This window comes from Muntiacus reevesi, chromosome 10 (assembly GCF_963930625.1).
Source record: "Muntiacus reevesi chromosome 10, mMunRee1.1, whole genome shotgun sequence".
In the NCBI taxonomy this organism is placed as follows: Eukaryota; Metazoa; Chordata; class Mammalia; order Artiodactyla; family Cervidae; genus Muntiacus; species Muntiacus reevesi.
Genome location: NC_089258.1, coordinates 68,023,007 through 68,044,566, shown reverse-complemented (window position 1 = coordinate 68,044,566; position 21,560 = coordinate 68,023,007). Strand labels below are relative to the sequence as shown.

Sequence of the window (21,560 nt, the reverse complement as noted above, 5' to 3'; positions counted from 1 at the left end):
AAGAATTCTCTTTTAGAGTCGATAAATATTTGTATTTCTTTCTACAGTGTTTACATTACTTATATATTTAATTTATTTGGTATTTATTTTGGTTTATAGATTGAGACGAATTTAATGTTTTTCAGGTCCATGCCATTTAGTGAATTATCTGGTTTTGCTTCATCTGTTTCAAATGATGCTTTTAATATTATGCTGTATTTTTATAGCTGCTTGGACTTATCTGGACTTTTTACTTTGTAGAATTTTTTCCATATCTGCCTTTTTTGTGGTAGTAGTCTTTTAAAGTATTTAATATCTGGAAGTATGTGTCACTTTTCCTGTTTCATCATTATTTCTGACTCAAATATTTTTTTCAAAAATTTTGTAGGTTATTCTTGTTTCATTTTCCAGGGAAGTTTTTAAATTAAAACTCATTTCTGTAAATGGATTTTCTGAAATTTTTGTTGAAATTACTATAGTCTTAGAGTTTGATTTAGGGAGGAATTGACATAATTCTAATAAGTCATCCCATTCATCTGGGACATGAATTATCTCCCCATTCTAATTTCTTTCCTTAAAATAGAAGCTAGTTTTATTTTCCTGGTATGAGAGTTTAAAATGTTCCGGTATATCTTTATCGACTTTCTTTTTACCTTTTCTCCCCAGGTTCTTTTTGGAAAAGTGAAGAAAATTCAGCCTTCACTAGATAAAAGCAAAGTTTCTTTGGATCCTTCTCCTAACTTTGATTGCCATATGTCAAGAAATACACCTTCTCTGAAGGATACCATTGAACTACAAGCCTACAGTTCAGCAGTATGTTAACTTTTTTATTCACTTGACTACTTGAAAGTCACTTGCCTCACATTGTATGATACAAGTCTTAAAACAACTGTCCAAAATATTAAGTGGAAATCTCTTACTTCATTCATATTTGTTTAGGTCATATAATATGACCTGAATACCAAACAAGCCAGTAAGATGACAAGGTAACACAGTGTCTTCACAGACACTGTTTTTTTATGAATTAAAGGTTTCTGGCAACTTTGCCACGTGTGTTGGCACCCTTTTTCCATATAATATGACCTAAATGAGTAAATAGTAAAAGCTGCTTTAATATTTGTGATTTGAAAACATTAGTAAAGAAGCTTCTAGATTTGCACTTAATTTTGTTCGAAGTAGCTCCTTTTATTTAAATGTTTCATAGATTAATGCTTAACTTGCAGAACAAAGATACTTTGAAATAATCCTACTGATCCTTTGTACATTGTAAAAGTAGAAAAGGCTTATGTTTTAGTCATTAGATAATCGACTAATTATTAAACAGTAATTTTCTGTCATATCTAAAAGAGACACTTATCTAACCTTTTAACCTTTTATAGAAGATTAAATTATAAATACCATTATGTATAATTATATATATATGATTAAATGAGGATATTTTACTCCCACATGTAAGGTATATTAAGCTATTGTTATTTTTCTAGTTGACTTTTCCTCCCAGATAAAATATAATATAGTGATTCCTAGCATATGCAAAACATTGAAGTTTTAATGGAGAAATGCTTTTATATTTAAATATAGATTGTGTCTGTTTCTGCTGATATTCGAAGCCTATCAAGGAAAAAAGATGTTGTGGAGAAAAAAATTCATCTTCAAGAAAACTAGAGTTGAGGAAGACAGGGAGAGGGAGATGTATCAAAGATGGTTAATAAATAGCAACATGGAATTAAATAGATTTTTTAAAATAGAAGCTTTTTCAAGTCTGTAAAAATTAATCATAATAAAAATGTTCTTTATTTTTTAGGTATACTTGTATGAATATAATATTCTTTCAAAGCCAGTAGATAAACCTAGGCAGTGTCTTCCATATGCAATAGTAACAGTAAAATTTGTTGGTCAAAAAGTAGATAATGGACACTTTATGAGACCCCTCGCAACAGGATTTCCTAAGAGGACTGGTAAGATACATATATTTTTATAGCATCTGTGGTGGTCTTACTGCTGAATATTATTTTCTAATACATCATGATTCTCTAAGCAAAATAGGTGTGCTTTCCCTGTTTTTGATTTTATATATCTAGAATTAACGCTCTAACTGCTTTTGTTACTTCTTTTTCTCAGCGTTATGTTTGTGTGATCCTTCCATGTTGATAAATATAACCATAGTTTATTCATTTTCACTCATATATATATATATATACACACAGGCACACATAATATTCAATTTTATGACTCTACATTATACTTCTGAGTATGTTTGGACATTTTGTGGTTTTCTTCATATTCCAAACATTGCTGTTTTAAACATTCATATAAGTGTCTCAGTGCTTATGTGCAAACTTTTCTACAGAGTATATATCTGCATCAGGAATGTGCCACTTAATTTAGAAACAATGTCATAGTTTTCAAAAGTGGTTGCATCAGGTTACCTTAATTACTCTCTATCATTGCCAGCACGATATACTTTTAAAAAATACATTTCTGCCAGACTCAGATTTGAAAACAGACATATGGTTACCAAAGGGAAAGGTAAGTGGGAGGGATAAGTCAGAAGTTTGGGGTTAACATGTATACAATACTGTATATAAAACAGATAATCAGCAAGGACCTACTGTATAGCCTAGGAAACTCTACTCAATAACCTATACAGGAAAAGAATCTGAAGAAGAATGGATATATTTATATGTATAACTGAATCACTTTTCTTTATACCTAAAACCAACACAGTATTGTAAATCAGCCATACTCCAATATAAAATAAAAATTAAAAAGTTTCTGCCAGCATAGTGAGTGGGATATGTTATCATTATCAGCTCAAAAAGAGACTGTTTACCCATTAAAAGCTTTTATTTGTCTTTTTCCCCAAGCCCCACACTATCCCTAAACAGTCACCAGTCTGCTTTCTGTCTCTAGTAAGCATGTTCTGGCCGTTTCATATGAGTGAAGCATCTGAAACCAGCAGCCTTTTGTGACTGGTGACTTTTGCTTTGCAGTGTTCTCAGGGCTCAGGCATGTTGCAGCATGTGTCAGCACCCCACTCCTTTCTGGGGAGTAATGTTCTGTTACACACGTTGTGTTGTGTTTGTTCATTCATCAGTGGATGGCCAGTGGGTTGTTTCCACCTTTTAGCAATTACAAACATTTATGCTAGGAACTTTCTTGTACAAGGTTAGGTGTAGATGTGTTTTCTTTGCTCTTAGGTATATAGCTGAGAGTCATGTGATCATAGGGGAAGTCTGTGTCAACCATTCAAGGAACTGCCAGACCATCTTCCACAGTGGCTGCACCATTGACATTTACATTAACAGTGTGTGGGGGTTAGAATTTCTCCACTTTCTTGTTAACACTTGTTATTATCTGACTTTGATTATAGCCATTTTGTGGATATAAGGTGAGGTTTTCAGAGTATAAAAGTACATTTATACTTCTTTTGTTAAATGTATTCCTATGTATTGCCCTCTTTTTGATCCTCTTGTAAATAGAGTTATTTTCTCAATAGTGATTTCCTTGGGATTTTCTATACACAAGATAGGATCCATATGCAAATAGAGATAGTTTTACTTCTTCCTTTCCAATCTAGATGTCTTTTATTTCTTTCTTTTTCTTTTTTTTTTTTTTTTTTTTGTCTAATTGCCTTGGCTAGAACCTCCAGTGGAATGTTAAATAGAATTGGTAAGAGTGGCCCTCTTTGTCTTGTTCCTGAACTTAGGGGGAAAGTGTTTACTTTTTGCCAGTAAGTATCATATTAGCTGTGGGTTTTTTTTTAATGTTCTTTACCATGTAGAGGAAGTTCCTTTCTATTCCTGGTTAGTTGAGTGCTTTTATCTTGAAAAGGGAAATGAATTATCCTTCAAAATCTTTCCATCTAAAAGGTTTTTTAATATGAATCTTCTTGTGCATTTAGTGGGGTTGGACATCTTTTTGTATTTGTTGACAATTTTTATTTAACCCATGATTTTCTTAGTCATATACTTTGCCCAACTATCTGTTGCATTGTCTTTCTTTATTAATCTTTTGAAGATACTATATATTTTTATGTATTCCAATATATGTAATAATATACTGCTAGTCTCATCCCTATTTTTGAGCATATTTCCACTATAGCTTACTGTAATTGAAAGTATAATCCCAATGGTTATATAATTTGGGAATCTTCAGCAGAGCTATTTTTTTTGACATTTTGTGAAAACTAAATGGTATATTCTCAGTGATATGATTATGATTTCATATATTATTCATGAGCAATTTCTCATTATTAGTCTATTTTAATAATAGTATTTTCATGGTACTGCTTAGCTGTGTACCCAATAGCTCAGTTGGTCAAGAATCTGCCTGCAGTGCTGGAGACCCTGGTTCGATTTCTGGGTCAGGAAGATCCGCTGGAGAAGGGATAAGATACCCACTCCAGTATCCTTGGACTTCCCTTGTGACTTAGCTGATAAAGAATCCGCCTGCACTGCGGGAGACCTGGGTTTGATCCCTAGGTTGGGAATATCCCCTGGAGAAGGGAAAGGCTACCCACTCCAGTATTCTGGCCTGGAGAATTCCATGGACTGTATAGTCCATGGGGTCCCAAAGAGTGGGACATGTCTGAGTGACTTTCACTTTCACTTTCACTTAGCTATGAATGCTTTGTTAACATTTCACTTGCTCATTATGCATTTTTGTAAGTTCCCTTGTTATTCTGTGAAATTCTTTATGAAGTTTTAGGAATAATCTCTATATAAATTTGAAAAAAAATCTGCTTCTATTTTCCAGGGTTTTATTTACATATATTATTTGCCAGAATATTTATTTCATAGTGGAGCATGGGTAGTGGTTTGCTTTGGCTTCTGGGAAGGATTTTGTGCAAACTTTCTGCTCTTCCACCCACCCCCATTTCTTCACCTAATTCCCCTTTCCTTTCTGTTTTTGTTCTCCTGTGGTAGAGGGAAATGAAGCAAGGTAACAGTAGATACAGGCAGATAATTTGACCTAATAATATGTTGACACTATTATAGAATATCTGCATGTAGGAAACTAAGAGAAGAAATACCTAGTCTGTGATAAAAGTATGTTTTTATTCCTGTTTAATTTTTCTATTTTTTGGTGTTTGTCAGAATTCGAATTTTTATGGCAAAGACATGTTAGTAAGGGGCCTATAAGACAGAATTTCATGCTCCATCACTTGTACTTTATTAGTCAGTTGCTCATTCTCTTCTCTTCTTGCTTCTTCTGCTGAGAACGTACTTTAATCATCATTAGATTGTTTGATAGACTTTCCGTCAGTGCCACTCATGACATGGTTTGCTTGCATTAATAGAGTTGCCTGTAGAAACACTTTTTCTTCCTATTTTTCCTTATTTTCTTATTATTTCCACAGAAAGAACATGCTCTCTGAATAACTGTACAGTGGCCAAAAGAATTGGAAAAGGAAAAGATGCTACTGTCATCTTTGAGCATTTCAGGAAACCTATAGATCCATTTGTTCAGGAAAAGTGTTCATGCAATGCGTCAAATTCAGAAATAAATCCTTCCAACTCAGATATTTCTAATTCCTATGGAAATATGCAAAATGGAAACATTTCTGTACTTGAAACATACAGTGGACGTATGGAGTACAATTCAGCAGAGTGCAGAGACACTTCTCAATTACCTGCATGTGATTCAGGCCTTTCATTTATTCCCAGCGATACCAGAGAAAGTGTTAATAATGGTGACCTCCTAAATTTGACATATCTTAAAGCTATTTTAAGTAGTCTTGCTGCTGCTTTCCCCCTTCATAACAATACTGACTCAAGCACGGTTATTACTTCAAAACTAATCAAAGACCCAAGACTGATGAAGAGAGAAGAAAGCATGGGAAAACTTAATACTGCTACAGGTTTAAGTGAGATTTTGCCATTTGAGAAGAGTTTAGATTTTGTTAATTCAGAAATAAACTTGTCATCTATGCCAACTAATCCTGCCTCCACATCTGAAGGCATGCCTGGTGATCAGACTGTTGGTCCTAATTATTTGGATGCCTCTTGCTTCAGAATTTCTTTGGATGATCCACAAACCCAGGCTCACAACCTGGGCTCTAAGACCTATGATTGTACAGCTCCCAATAAAATTACCATGGCAGGACAATGTGAGAACCAGGATGATTTTTCCTTCCCAATGTTTTTGTCAAGTGTAGCTCCAGAAGTTGAAATCCAAAAACACAAGGAAGAAAAAGCTCAGAGATCCCAGCAGAGAGACACCATCCCATTTTTAACTGATGAAAGCAGTGAGTCACATGACTCTTATGAATCAGTGAATACTTGTACAGACAAGTACAGTGGTCCCATCTCTCCAGAATCACAGTTTCCTAATTTTAAAACTGTATATGAGACTGGTCACCAAATGTCTACACTTTTTCCACTCCAAAGTGAAGAAAGCGTACATGAGTACATTCAAAATACTGGAAAGATGAGAAACTTCACCGACCCAGAAGACAATGCCAAATATGAAGAAAAGCAAAGTTTGTGGAAAGGAAGTGATCATTCTTTTACTAATAAAAGAAAAATCGATCCGATAGATAATTACATTTCTTTGAACCAAGACAACAAAGAGGATGAGAGTCTTGATTATTTGCAGAAAAATTGTGATCAAATATTAATTACTCAGGGATTAGAAAAACCAAAACCTTTGCCATTTACTGCAGAGGATAAGTATGAGCTAAGTCACCTAGCACTGGAAATACAAAACAATCTTACTCCAAGAGTGGAGAAACTTCCACCGAAGCCTCCTCACAACTCTTTAGAGTATAAAGATAATATTCATACAAATTTTGCCATGTCTCAAAAACTACTGGAGCTAAAATTGGAAAAACCAGATCAAAACTGTATTAGCATTATGGCTGATGCTTTCAAGGAAGCAGGAGACATTCCCCAGACCACACAACTACCAGCTGTTACTTCATGTCATGGTATTAAAACAGCCCATAATGCAAATTGCAACATAACTAGAGAACATATATGTGTTCAAAGGAGAAATGAATATGATCCAGTGTCCCTAAAAGACATTCAAAGAGACTGCAAAGAAACTCCTCTAATTAACAATAAAGGTCAACATCATGCTCAGTTCTGTACTGCACAGTTGAACAGTGGTGTGCACCTGAAAACTGATTTCAGAGAACAAAGAGATAATGAGAAAGGAAGCCAGAAGGAGGCTGAAGTGGAGAAAGTTGCTTCATCTGTAGGAAACGACATAGGGAATATATATGGAGATGAGCAGAGTTTTCAGACACACAAAACAAAAGTTTTTACCAACATAGGTGAAAGGCGGGTGAATAAAGATGACAATAGCACTGAAATTCTGAGTTCTGAAGAATTTTCTCCTGCTTTTAACTTAACTAGTGGGATAAAACATGTATGCACCGAGTCTACATCACTAGAAAATGAAGATCCCATTACCATCATGAAAGAAAAAGATATTCAAAATACTGAAAGGACTGGAGAGCATTTGATTTCCACAGCGTTTCTCCAAGTTGCAAGTTCTTTGGTACATGTAGCCTCACGTGCTGCAGTTGAGATAGCTGATGCTGCAGTGCCTGTGGTAAGCACAAATCCTGAAGATCACCAAAGATCCCAGTTTAAAGAAACTTGTTCTTCTGAGAGTCCAGATTTTGGTTTGTTAAGCAAACTTAAGGTTTCTACTTGTGAAATAGATACAGATAAAAATCGATGCCACAACTCATTTCATCAATCAGTAAGTGACAACTCAGTTCTGCAAAGTTTCAAATTGGATAATGAGACTGAAGTAGGATCAGAAGAGAGTGATGATGCTTTTCCTGTGAGTATTCCACAGGATACTCATAGCCCAGAAAATGTACTTTATGAAGAATTCGAGGACTCCTATGAGGCTCTGAAGTCTCGCATCGATTGGGAAGGTCTGTTGGGAAGCAGTAATGGGGAGATGGAAGTTTTGAAAAGCACCACAAGAGGTGAGAATTGGGACCAGCATCCCTCTGAAGAACACACACAAAAATACAAAGCAGAGCTCATCAAACCAATTTTACTTCCTGATCTGCAAGTTACGATTACTAATACATTTATGAAAGGATTCAGTTCTACTGTTGAGTCCCTTGCATCGAAAGATGATTTCTGCACGTATGTAAGTGAAGCCACAAAATCAGAAATAAATGAGGAGGAGGAAGAAGTTCTAGAATTTGAAATTCATTCTCAGTGTTCTGGTGAAAATTCAGATCATCCCTCTGAAGGTGAATTTGGTAATATAAGGCAAGACTCTGGACTAACAAGTAAATCTGAAACTTCACTTTCTTTTGACATGAGTCATAATATGCATGTGAGTCACATGTCTGAAAAACAGAACAGATCTTTGCTAACTGGACCTTCTGATGTCACAACAGTAAATAACAAAAACAGATGTTCCCTTACAAAGTCAAAAACCAGTGGTAATGATACTAGAAGTAAAAGGGAGACAGAAGCAAGAATTAGCAAAAGAAAGCCCCGTACACCTTTCAGAGACCAGAACATACCAGATAAAAATTTAAGACATCACAAAATCTGTGAGAAGAGGAGGAAGCTAACAAGTCAAGACTCATTGGAATGTTTTTTTTCGTTATCCCAAGAACGAATTAAAACCTTTTCACAGTCAGAAAAACACATTAGGAGTGTCCTGGATATTCTAAATAGTGAAGCATCTTTATGTAAAAGCAAACGTCTTTCCAGAAAACTTGACAGAGCCGTTCTTCATTTAAAAAAAGCTCACAGAAGAGTTGACACGTCTTTGCAGCTGATAACTAAAGTGGGAGAAAAAAGAAGGGTCCCTTTACCAAGAGCATATTCAGTCATATGCAATAGTTTCTGGGAAAGTTGTGACCTTCAAGGTTATAGTTCTGTGTTTGAAAGAAAGTATTATTCCACTAAACATTTTCTGTCAAAAAGAAAATACAATAAACCTGGAGAGAGTAGAGCTTTGGGATTTGAAGTTGATAAATCATTAACTCATGTATCAAAGCACAAGTTTTATAGAACAAGTAGAGAGAGACTCACAGAGTGCCTTTCTGAAAATGTGTCCAGTGTCTCCAGAAGTCACACCACAGTTCACATGAGAGAATATTGTGATCAAGTGTGTCCGGAATCACAGTCAGCCCTGTGCTCCGTGTCTGAAAGTACAAGTCAGTCAGCTTATACTAACAGCAGTTTGAGAAATCCCAGATCATCAGAAGAACTTCAGCCCTTTTCTAGAAAAACCGGATGTCTCTTTTCTCCAGACCGCCCAGATGAGAAACTAACTAAAAAAGAAAATCAAACTGATACAGAGTTTTCATCTAACATTAGTAAATATGAAAAACTTGAGAACCATTCAGCACTTGATAATATTAAGTATACAACAAAAGTAAACAGTTCTGAGGCTAAAGAAATAATGAGTAAAAGAAATTTGATATCTTTAAGTTGCATAAAGGAAAACAACATAAGTTTTGGTGTGGACCAAAATTATGATGCAACTTGTATAGCCCACACAAAAGTGAAAACTGACAAAACAATTTCTGTCTTAGAATCAAAGGTGTGGCATTTTTTTAACATTGATATCTACAAACCAAACAACCTTATTTTATCTGGTTATAAAAGAAACCTGGAGGTAAATTTTCCTGTAGAAAAATGGACAAGTTCTAAGGAGATCTCCAAACCAGGCATTATTACAGGAAACTTCCTTATGGATCCATTAAGTCGAACTCTGATAACAAGCAAAAAGTCTAACAGTATTTCTCAATTGTTATCAATTGCTCCAGCAACAGACAGTGAGGGAGAATCTTCTAAGTCTTCCATGGCTGAACAGAGCATTACTGCTGTAGAGTTTTCAGCAGTGTCTACCATTGCACCACACTGTCTGCACGGGTGTGGTGGAAACGAACTTCAAAAGACAGACTCTTGCTCTTCAAGTAAATTCGTTCATATCGATGGGAATGAAACAAATGTTGAGAATTCTGAGGTGATTGTCACATCAGAAACTGAAGAAAGTAAAGACAACACGATGAAAGTATTTTCTGATGATAGTTTTCTGCTCGTAAAAGACAACATAAAGAGCTCTTCTTCCCAAGAAGGTATTGCAGAGAAAGACATTCAGGACAGAGAAATGTGGAAAGATAAACAAGCTGAAAAAGGAAAGGATTCAGTTCACATGAACATGACTGAAGGATCAAGTGTTAAGACTGAGTACAAAGGTCAAAAGAATAAGATATTAGGAGGCTCCTCCTGCTTAAGTGAGAAAACGATGAAAAATAACTTGATTGACTCTCATGTAAAGATTAAAAAGGCTGCTGAGGCAACCTCTTTGAGAAACATTGCTTCTAAACAGCTTAACAAAAGAAAGAAGGAGGAGGGAAAAGGTAGTCATGACTCTCAGTGTGACTCCTCATTACATTCAGAAATAGCCTGTGACTCCAAACCAGGCATTACAGGAAGGAATCATATGCCTCATCTGCGTGCCCAGTCTGAACCCTCCAAATTCTCTCCTCCTCCTCCGAAGAAGTCTATGTCATATATGAATGAATTCAAAGAAGAACATTGTTCAAGTGGTAATTTGGCTCCTATAGTTAAGCTCTCTCAAATTTTGCGGAGAGCAGATGAAACGTCATCTGTACAGATTCTGCAGGAAGAAACTGAAGTTTGTCTAAATATTCTTCCGTTGTTTGTTGAAGCTTTTGAAAGAAAACAAAAATGTTCATTTAAACAAATCTTGATTTCAAGAGACTTATTGGTAGAAGAAAACCTGTGGAGTAACTGCAGACACAGATTAAAACCGTGTGCTATTGATTCCTTGGTAGAACTCCAAATGATGATGGAAACTATTCAGTTCATTGAAAACAAAAAAAGGCTCCTAAGAGGTGAACAAACATTCCGGAGCTTGCTCTGGTATGATGATACACTGTACAGTGAGCTGCTTGGCAGACCACGTGGATTTCAGCAACAATCCAATTTCTATCCAGCTTTTCAAGGCAGATTAAAATATAATGCCTTCTACGAGCTGCAAAGCTATCATGATCAATTAATTGAACTGTTTGAAGAAAGCAAAAGGGAAAATAATTCATACTACGCATACTTAAAATACAAGCGACAGATTAATGAGTGTGAAGCAGTAATGAAGCACTGTTCAGATTGCTTTGACTTTTCTCTTTCTGTGCCATTTACCTGTGGAGTTAACTTTGGAGATAGTTTAGGAGACCTAGAAACCTTGAGGAAAAGTACATTAAGCCTGATCAGTATGTATGGGGACTGTCCCCAAAATGATTCCTGTCCAGGAAAACAAGACCATCTGTGGACTATCATGGAAATGATCTCCTCAAAAGTTAATTTTATCAAGAGTAATGAGGCAGTAAATATTAAAATAGCTCTTTATGGTCTGGAACATATCTTTTTTGATGCTTCAAAAAGTCTTGTTTGGAAAGAAAAGAGACAGTCTTTCTGCAAAAAATACTCTGAAAAGAACAGAGAAATGCTACTTAGAATGAATCAATGTGCTGTTTCTAAATTGCAGAAGATATATGATACATTGTCCAAAGATTTAAGCAGTGAACAAATTTCCACTATTGGACTTGAGGAGGATTCGGTGATTGCTTCCAGAAAGTCAAATGCTGTAGTAAACAAAGCAATAATTAGCATAGAAAACTCCAGGCTTAACGGTACTTTGCTTTCACAACCAGATATCTGTTGTGTTAGTGAAATATTGGATCAAGCTGAATTTGCAGATGTGAAAAAATTACAGGAACTCACTTTGAGATGTACCGATGACTTAGAAATTTTAAAAAAATGTTTTCAGTTGCTGCAAGAAGACAGCATAGATAGTATTTTTATCACCGAAGAAAATAGTTTGAACATGATGAAAAACTACAGCCATAAGGCAGTAATTTTAAAACCTGCAGCTGTTGAAACCTATATTGAAATCGTCATGCTCTCAGAAACAATTCACTTTCTTAAAAACTCAGTGGCAAAGAAACTAGACAAGCAGCGGTTTCGAAGTATGCTTTGGTTTGATTTGTCACTTCTTCCTGAACTGGTTCACTGCCAAGAAAAAATGACTTCTTTCTCATTTCTAAAAGGTAATCCAACAGATTGTCTTTGGAAGGTGGTAGAAACTGCTATTTCTGAGCTTAAGAAAGATCTGGATATTATCTACAAATATAATGAAGCTGTTAACTGCTCCTATGCTCTTCGTTTGCTGTCAAGAGAACTTGAAGAACTTTCAGAAATAAAAAAACTTCTTGAGGAATCGAAGTATTCCGTTTCCACATACATCAACTTTGTGCCATGTATAGCATCCATAAATTATGGAAGCACTGTGACAGAATTAGAATACAACTACAGTCGGTTTTCCACACTGCTTGGAAGTATAACAGCCACCCCTCGGAAGGATTTAGGGAAAATGGTCCATATTATGAAAATCATGAAAACGATTGAACATATGAAGATAATATGTGTTAAAAATGCTCAGTTAACCATTTCCTTTATCCTATGCCAAATGCTGCACAACAGAAAGAAGACTTTGCAACCAAAGAGAAAGAAAAATGCGAATATTCATGTAAAACGTAGGAAGAGTATCAAAAAGTCAAGTACCTGTGGGAAGGTGCCTTTAGTTTCAGAGTACATAATTAAAAATGTTTCAAATTCCTCTAAAAAACGACCTATCGCTGTAGACACATGTGGTGACTCTGAGGAACAAGAGAAAAGTATTGCTGTTCCCAGTTGTAAAAAACAAAAGGTAATGAATGTTTTAAAGTGAGTTTTGTAAGTCTAAGAGAGCGAACTTGTTGAAGCAAACAAGTACGTAGTCTACAGAATTGTAAAAGTGGAGAATGCTTTAAATGTTGCCTTGCAAAATGAATTTACTAATTAAACTGTTGGATTAAACCATTCATATTATCTGTAAAATGATATGAATGGCCGTGTATAAGAGAGATACCTTAAATAAATGTCTACCTTTAAACTTACAAATTAATTATTTGTAATTAATAACCTTCCACTTCTTGGAAGGTTGTGAATTTTAATAATTGCTTAAGAGAGTCTATATTATGAGTGAGCAAGTACTGAGCAAGTGACCAAGTATTTATTGAATAGTTTCTGTACAACAAGGCTGTACTTAATGTTGTAAACATTAAAAATTGACAGTGAAGTCTGTGTTCTTGACCATTATCATCCACACAGAGAAACAGTAGCGATATTTTAAAATATTTAATTATGAAGGAGTTAGCAGTTGTCGTACATAAGTACATTTTAACAAATTTTATACAGCATTTATTAAATAGTTGGCAATGTTCTAATGATTGTACAAACATTAATTGTTTTTATTCTTCACAAAGTGCTTTTTTCATGTTTTTTCAATGATTTAAAGGGGAGAGGTTCTAAATATAGTTATAAGTAGTTAGCCGCCAGGGTCTTAGGGAAAAAGTACTATTTTACAGAATAAGAAAGAAAAATCCACACTTGACAGACATTACGTACTGTGGAACTGGGCGACTGGCTTACTAAAAAGGATATAAAACACAGAGCAGGCTTCTTACTTGTTGTAACATGTGGGTAAAGAGAATGTTGCTAATTGCTTTTTTACAAAATTTTTCCAAACATTTTTCAAATATGGGAAGTTCAACAGTGTCACTAATTTTTGAAGGCGAGGATCATTAATGAAGATAATTTCAGATGGTGCATTTTTGGTGATGACAGAACAAGCAATTGCAGATGTCTGGTAAATAATAAATATATTGTACTTTAAACCATCAACAATGTAGGTTTTTGTATTTTTTGAACATAGGTTAGCATGAAACATGTCACAGAAATCAAAAGTGAAAAGCCAACATTCAAGCACGCAAGGTAGGAATTGTCATCAGCCCTGTTTGATAAAAAACTGAATACAATTGAGCATGTATTATGGAGCAAGACTTAAACATTTACTTATTACCTCTTTGGGGTTCTACATGTAACCTCAGGGACAAGAGTGTGCTAGGGAGAGGGGAGAGTGTTTCAGTGCCTTAGTTTGAATTTCATTATGTATCAAAAGGGATGTCCCGTGAAAGATACTTTTACAATGATTTAAAGGGTAAGGAGTGTCTCAGTACAGTTTAGAGTAACAAGTCAGCTAGGGCTTAGAAAAGAGTGATGTTTTACAGAATAAGAAAGTAAAAGTCATGTTTGACAGACATTATTTAATAAATTAATGGGCCTTTGTGACTGACTTAGTAAAAAGAAAGTCATAATGGGGCAAGTGATCAAACTGAGTTTTTTGAACTTGTGAATTTCACAAGACCTGTCAAATTTCAAGACTGGTTTAAAAGATACAAATTGCCAAGTTATATTACTGAGAACTTAAGTCAAACATACACATATTATAAGTATACTACTGTTCCATGAAAGGATTGTATTAACACCACGGTACAAAAAGAACATGACTTCAAAATGCTAGATCTTTAAATTCTTTTTTAATTATTTTTAGTAAAAACCAACTGCATTATTTATATTTTTCTCATTTTGACATGAAGTAGCACCACTGGACTTGTTGACCATTTCTTGTTTCATTCAACCCTGTAAGATTTTCACAATTTATGACAAGCTGCATTTTTACCATTTTTTTCTATCCTATGAAGGAAAATGAGTAATAGGAATGAAAAAAGATAAGCATGTCATCTGTCTTGTTTGGTTTTGCTTCTCTAAATACAGTCTTTTATTTACTCCATTTCTAGAATCCTCTACCTGGCACAGATGACTCTGTGAATAATCATGGAGTGGCATAAAGATGAATAGGCTCTCAGAGGCTCTTCCCTGGTGGTCCAGTGGCTAAAGACCCTGTGCTCCTAATGCAGGGAGCCTGGGTTTGATTCCTGCTCAGGGAACTAGATCCCACATGCCTCATCTAAGACCTGGTGCAGCCAAGTAATTAATTTTAAAAAGATGAATAGGCTATAAGAAGGATAACAGAAACCAGTTCTGTAACCATCTCAGTTTTGTTACTAAGTATAGGTAGGTACTTGCTATTCAAAGAATCAAATTCTGCCTCACTTGGCAGGGGAATGAATTCTAATATAAAGTTAATACAGGGTGTCATTGTTATAGAAGAACATTCTCTAAGAGTGTGCTCAGATGCATGGGTGCCTCAGTGGTAGAAATCTTGCCTGCCACGCGGGAGGCCCGGGTTTGTTTCCCAGCCCGTGCAGCCGCAGCATCCCTTTACTTCTCTTGTGGCTCAGCTGGTAAAGAATCCACCAGCGTTGCAGGAGACCTGGGTTCAATCCCTGGGTTGGGAAGATCCCCTGGAGAAGGGAAAGGCTACCCACTCCAGTATTGTGGCCTGGAGAATCCCATGGACTGTATAATCCATGGGGTCACAAAGAGTCGGACACGACTGACTGACTTTCACTACACTACTAAGGACTGATCATACAGGCAACTGTCAGTCTGTAAGGTTGAGACATCACTGAAGCATCATTGGAAATGTGATAAAATCAAAATTGCACTTTGTGGAAACTTTAAAATATTATATTGGATGACAATGCAGGTTGTCATTCGACTGCCTTTTAAGGAGGCTGGACTAAGTAAAATAAGGGGCTTTTAGTTTCATGAGTGCAGTATACAAATTCCAGGCCAAAGATGAATTTGTCTTGACTGTGCAAGAATGGTCACCTTTATCTTTCAATGTGTTCTTTTCCCCTTGTAATTCAAAGAATTGGTTGAGACACCAAAAATTATAATTACCCTGGGGACCTATTTGAACTCTCTTGTTCTGGACGCTCCATAATGAATGCTTCCTTCAGACTTCATTGAGTCTGTCTCATTTAGATAGGCATGCCAAGGATGTTCAGTTGGCAAGAAATTTTGGAGGTCTGCTTCTCCTATTCTTGACCTTAAACAGACAGAATACCTCAGTCATTTGTGAAAACAGAAGATAATCTTTGAGCAGGGAGTCACAGCTGGTGGTTTCACCAGGTCTGTATCAGTAAGTAGGCTGGAGGTATATGAATTAGAAACTATTGCAAAAAAATTAAAATCAGGAAATTTGCAAAGCATAAAATAATTTATTACAATATTGGCAGCACTGTATATTTTCAGATGTATTGGAAAAATATTTGAAATGTGGAATGTATCACTTTCAACATGAAAAGTAGCTAAATTCAAATCAAGGGGGTAAAACCTGGGGAAATGTTTCTTGTATAGTGCCAATACAAAGAGAAAAATGTAAATCTTAAGAATTCTTCTCCCAAGTAAAATTGTCAAATATGTCTTTATATTGAAATTTTGTGAATGTATATTTAAAGTTGTTTGTATGTCTGTATTACACTTAACAGGACTATGAGATCTCATTCTGAAAGTGAAAATGAAATAGGACCAGATTCATCTGACAGTCTGAAAAGAAGCCACGTCTCTCCAAAACAAGTTGAAACTCAAAGATCACTACCTTTAATGAACCTGAAAGATTCAGAAGACGAAACAGATTTAACTAATATTTCATATGCTACTTCAGAAGATTTCACCAGACAACAAGGGAACATAAGTAGCACAAAGAAAAGAAACATAAATTTTAGTGCTGCTGAAACAAAAAGTGAGAAGAAAAATTGCTCTTTGGCAATTTATGACCAAAAAAGTGTAGATGGCACGTTTTCAAAAGACCAGGAGATGCCTCCACAGAAATTTCTTAAAAATCCCTCAGATAATACAGAGAAATCCTGTCCCTCAGACATAAAACCAGGAACTGATGCTTCTCTTTTGCTGAATGCATCAGAACCTATTTTCCGTTTTGTGAGTGATAGCCATGCCAATTTAGAAATGAATGACATTGACTTTGAACTTCAAGATAATGAAATATTAAATTCATCAATTAATTCTACATGCACCGGTTCTCCAGAACCCATGCATATCCAGAACAAAATTCCTATTGTGCAAATAAATAAAGCACGACCTGCAAAAACTGAGTCAAAAGAAAAATACATGAAGGACACATTGAATTTCAATACTATACCTGTAGAAGCCTCTGAGAACATCACCCTTAATGTGAATCAAACAGTAGAATACTCTTTGTCTGAACAGCAGAATTCAAAAGTCTTAACTCAGAATGCTGCCACATACTTGAATGAAATTCCACAGTCTACATGTACCCCAGAGTATGACTTTGTTTCCGGGTACTCATTTGAAACTTCATATCCTTACTATTCTTGGTGTGTTTATCATTATAGCAGCAGCAATGACAGTTCCTTTACCCAGACATACCAAGGAATAACATCCTATGAAGTACAGCCACCTCCTTCTGGGATGTTGATTGCAGCTACAAGTAATAGTCAGAATACCCATTCTCATCTTTTGTGCTCTCAATATTTTGAATACTTTGCTGGGGAGCCACAAGCAAATGACTTTGTGCCAGTGAGTGGCTATTTTCCACCTCGAATGCCTGTTTACAATTTTCAGCAGCCAGTTTTTTCACAGTATACTCCCCATCAACCATTCACTGCATACCCTTGCTCTCCTGATTCTGGTGCGCTTCTAGAAGTTCCTTGGACTTATGGTGAGTTTCACAAGCCTTAATGCTTGCTTTCTAGAGTTTTCACTTTTATCTTTGTAAATTTTTGTAAGTGGAATTTACAGCAAGTGGTGAGATAACATTTTTCTGTGAAGGCTTGTAGCATTGTTTAAATATCAGGCAGTTGAATTATGTTGTCAGTAGAAACCTAGTTATCAAAGACTGAGAGGAAAAAATAAGTAATATCACTAATCTGTCCTTCAGTAAAACCCAACTTGAAGGAACAATAGTTAAGTAAATTATAGTTAATGAAATATGATGTAACCATTGAAGGGTTTATAAAAGTTTCTGGTAACAATTTTCAAAACTGTATCATATAAATTTACTAATGTAAATAAATGGTTAGAAATACTGAAATAAAATACACTAATAGTTTAACTTATCTCACTGTGAGTGAAAAAATTTCGGGTTTGTGGAGAGTGTTCTTTATTTCCTAGGTTTCCTATTGTGAACATACATTTTTTGATAAATGGAGGAAAAAAGAGAGTAAAAAGAAGGTAGAAAAGGGAACTTCAATCAGATAATATAGTATTCTAATATAATATCGTGGCCTAAGTGAATGGAAGTTAATTGAAGTGTGTTGGTAGAGCAACTTGGTAGATTGCCACTGGAACTTGAAAAACTTTTTTCTGAAACAATTCTGCTTGTAGAATATAGTTTTAATTAAAATGAAAGGCATATTTATCACAGTTAAAGCAAAATTTGAAAACAATTATTAATAATTCTGCAAAAACTACAATTATCCATTAACATGCAGGCATTCTACCATCAGAGGTAAAATTACTGTATGTAAAGTTAATCATCTCTTAATGTCTTAAACGGGGAAATAAAAGATTTTCTTTTAAATTGAAAAGTTGTTTCTCAAGGAAAATCATAGTTTTGTAAGTTGTTGTGTGTGTCTTCAGATACAGAAGGTGAAAAATACCACTTGCAAATTAAGCCAAAAACTAGTTTTGAAGCTTTGATTTGACTTTTTGCCTCTACTTGGCATTAACTGCAATATAAAAGAAGGAAGAAAATATATTAAAACCATCAAGGGTTTATATTCATTAAAATAGAGAGTTCAGGAAACATGTTGAAAGACTTCTCTGGTGGTCTAATGGTTAAGACTCTGCCTTCCAATGCAGGGGACGTGGGTTTGATCCCTAGTCAGGAAATTAAGGTCCCACATGCCATGGTGTGTGGCTAAAAATTTAAATAAGTAAATTGCTGAATTGTGTTTTTTAAAAAAATTCTTTCTTAATCCTGGAATCTCTTACAAACTAAAGGAGAAAATTTTTTTGAATTGATTATCATTCATTTGTCTGAATAGGGCAAGTTAGGGTAGTTCTGTTTCCAATTAGGAAACCTCATCACAGCAGCACCTGTATACTGGAGTTGCCACCCGTGCCCTGTAACCTACAGGACAAAACTCAAGGAGGGTAGCTTGGAATGCAGGGCCCTTCACAGCCCTCCACACACAGCCTCATTTCCCATCACTTCCACCTCTGTATTCAAACCACATTGAACTTCTTACTGTTCTCTCATGTGACAGTTCCTCTTGTATTTCCATGGTCCTTTTTGTGTGCATTTCTCACACAAAAAAAGTGTTGTGTGTTGGTGTGATTATCTATGTATCCTTTCCTTCCCATCCTACTCCACCAAGTAAGTTTAAACAGGATTGGAAAGTTTTCACCTAAATCACAGCCTGGAAAAAAACTCTAAAGGAGGAGAGAAAGAAGCCGTGGTGGGGGGGGGGGGGGGGGGGCGGTATATGACTGTGCTTTTTCCTTTTTGCTCAGTTTGATACATTGCTGTTGCTGCTTTAGTGATAAACACAGTGTAGTAGGCATGGCAAACCTATGAATTAAAGAAGACATTTGAAATTTCAGAATAGGAAATCTTTAATGTAATTGCTCCATAAAGGTTTTCATAGTTTGAACTTTCCTATGTTCTTAATAATTATTTGTGATGCTAAAAAAGCTATCTCTGGAATCAAATCCAGCTTTGATTCTCAAAATTTTTAATTGTTATCACTTTGACTTGTTGTTCATTTGCTAAAGTCATGTTCAACTCTTTGTGACCCCATGGACTGCAGCCTTCCAGATTCCTCTATCCTCCACTATCTCTGGAGTTTGCTCAAATTCATGTCCGTTGCATAGGTGATGCTGTCTAAGCGTCTCATCCTCTGTCATCCCCTTCTTCTCCTGCCCTCAATCTTTCCCAGCACTGGGGTCTTTTCCAATGAGTTGGCTCTTCCCATTAGGTGGCCAAAGTATTGGAGCATCAGCAACAGTCCTTCCGATGAATGTTCAGGGTTGATTTCCTTTTGGTTATATTTGGTTATATTCTTATTATATTTGGTTACATGTTTCTTTTGGTTATATTATAGCTCAGTTGGTAAAGAATTCGCATGCAATGCAGGAGACCCCAATTTGATTCCTGGGTCAGGAAGATCCGCTGGAGAAGGGGTAGGCTGCCCACTCCAGTACTCTTGGGCTTCCCTAGTGGCTCAGCTGGTAGAGAATCTGCCTGCAATGCAGGAGACCTGGGTTTGATCCCTGGGTTGAGAAGATCTCCTGGAGAAGGGAAAGGCTACCCACTCTAGTGTTCTAGCCTAGAGAACTCCATGGATATAGTCCATGGGGTCGCAGAGTCAGACACGACTGAGCGACTTTCACTTCACTTGTATTATTGTAGTGAAAATAAAAGGAAAAGAAACAATTGCCTACTTATTATAAATACATACCTGTGTGTGCACTCAGTCGTGTCCAACTCTCCATGACCCCATGGACGGTAGCCCACCAGGCTCCTCTGTCGATGGGATTTCCCAGGCAAGAATGCTGGAGTGGGTTGCCATGCTCTACTCCAAGGGATCTTCCTGACCCAGAGATGGAACTTGCGTCTCTTGCTTTTCCTTCAATGGCAGGCAGATTCTTTACCTCTGTGCCACCAGGGAAGCACTTATTATCATATCAAAGAGTAATTCTAAAACAATGAGAAGACAGTGAGCACATCTTTCAGAGAAGGCAATGGCACACCACTCCAGTACTCTTGCCTGGAAACTCCCATGGACAGAGGAGCCTGGTAGGCTGCAGTCCATGGGGTCACGAAGAGTCGGACACGACTGAGCGACTTCACCTGCATGTTTCACTTTCACGCATTGGAGAAGGAAATGGCAACCCACTCCAGTGTTCTTGCCTGGAGAGTCCCAGGGATGGAGGAGCCTGGTGGGGTCGCACAGAGTTGGACACGACTGATGCGACTTAGCAGCAGCAAGCACATCTTTTCGTTTTTGTGAGTGAAAATAATTCATAGAGATGGCATCACATTGAAGACAAACCACATCCTTCTGAAGATGTGAGAAGCCTTGTGACCCACTTCCCTGATGTTGCTCTTGCTGCTTGTCCGTAGCACCATAGTGGAACCAAAGAGAGCTGAGAGAGCCCCGTGTGTGAGACGAGTTACGTCCTTTATTCCACTTAATTCTCACAGGATACATGAGAGAGATACAGGTATGTCACTGCCCTTTTACAGATGAGGAAGCTACTCTTTGGAGAGGATTAAATATTGTAATTTTGTCAGGATCCCATGGCTAGTGAAGGGCAGATGTGCAGTCCGAACTCTGGTTTCTTTGCCTCTAACTTAACTGGATTCTTTCCACTCTCCTATTAAACATACCATCTGTCTGCATCATTAACTCATCTGAAATCCTCATGCTTTTTTTCTTCCAGATCCTTGCCATCAAGAACCCTTTCAGCCAGGACATTGAGAATTGTCATCTGTCTACTAAAATAAAGGGGGTTTAACAAGTTTTATCCAAGTATTTTTTTACTTATGTATTTTTTATTTTTAACATTTAAAAATATATGTCAATTAGTAAGAAATTATAAATGTTACAACTTTGATAAAACATTTAAATGCAGCAATATATCATATAATGCAATAGGAAATCAACTTCTGACATCTAAAATGCCAAAATAATTTCCATGCATTTATTTTTGTGAACTCCATGCTAGGCTATTTTCGGTACTCACCTAGCCTTCAGAACCAATAACAATATTGTGAAATTTACTTTT

General features: G+C 36.2%; 1 protein-coding gene across 1 annotated transcript in view; it reads left to right on the top strand.

Moving 5' to 3' along the window:
- The window catches only part of TEX15 (testis expressed 15, meiosis and synapsis associated), a 54,654-nt gene that overhangs the window by 20,488 nt on the left and 12,606 nt on the right, over positions 1-21,560 (top strand). The window contains exons 4-9 of the mRNA XM_065946536.1: positions 646-792; positions 1,784-1,937; positions 5,342-12,705; positions 13,753-13,811; positions 16,277-17,487; positions 20,977-20,996. Of these exons, the coding sequence (XP_065802608.1) occupies positions 646-792; positions 1,784-1,937; positions 5,342-12,705; positions 13,753-13,811; positions 16,277-17,487; positions 20,977-20,996 (8,955 nt within the window). The remainder of the gene's footprint in view (positions 1-645; positions 793-1,783; positions 1,938-5,341; positions 12,706-13,752; positions 13,812-16,276; positions 17,488-20,976; positions 20,997-21,560) is intronic.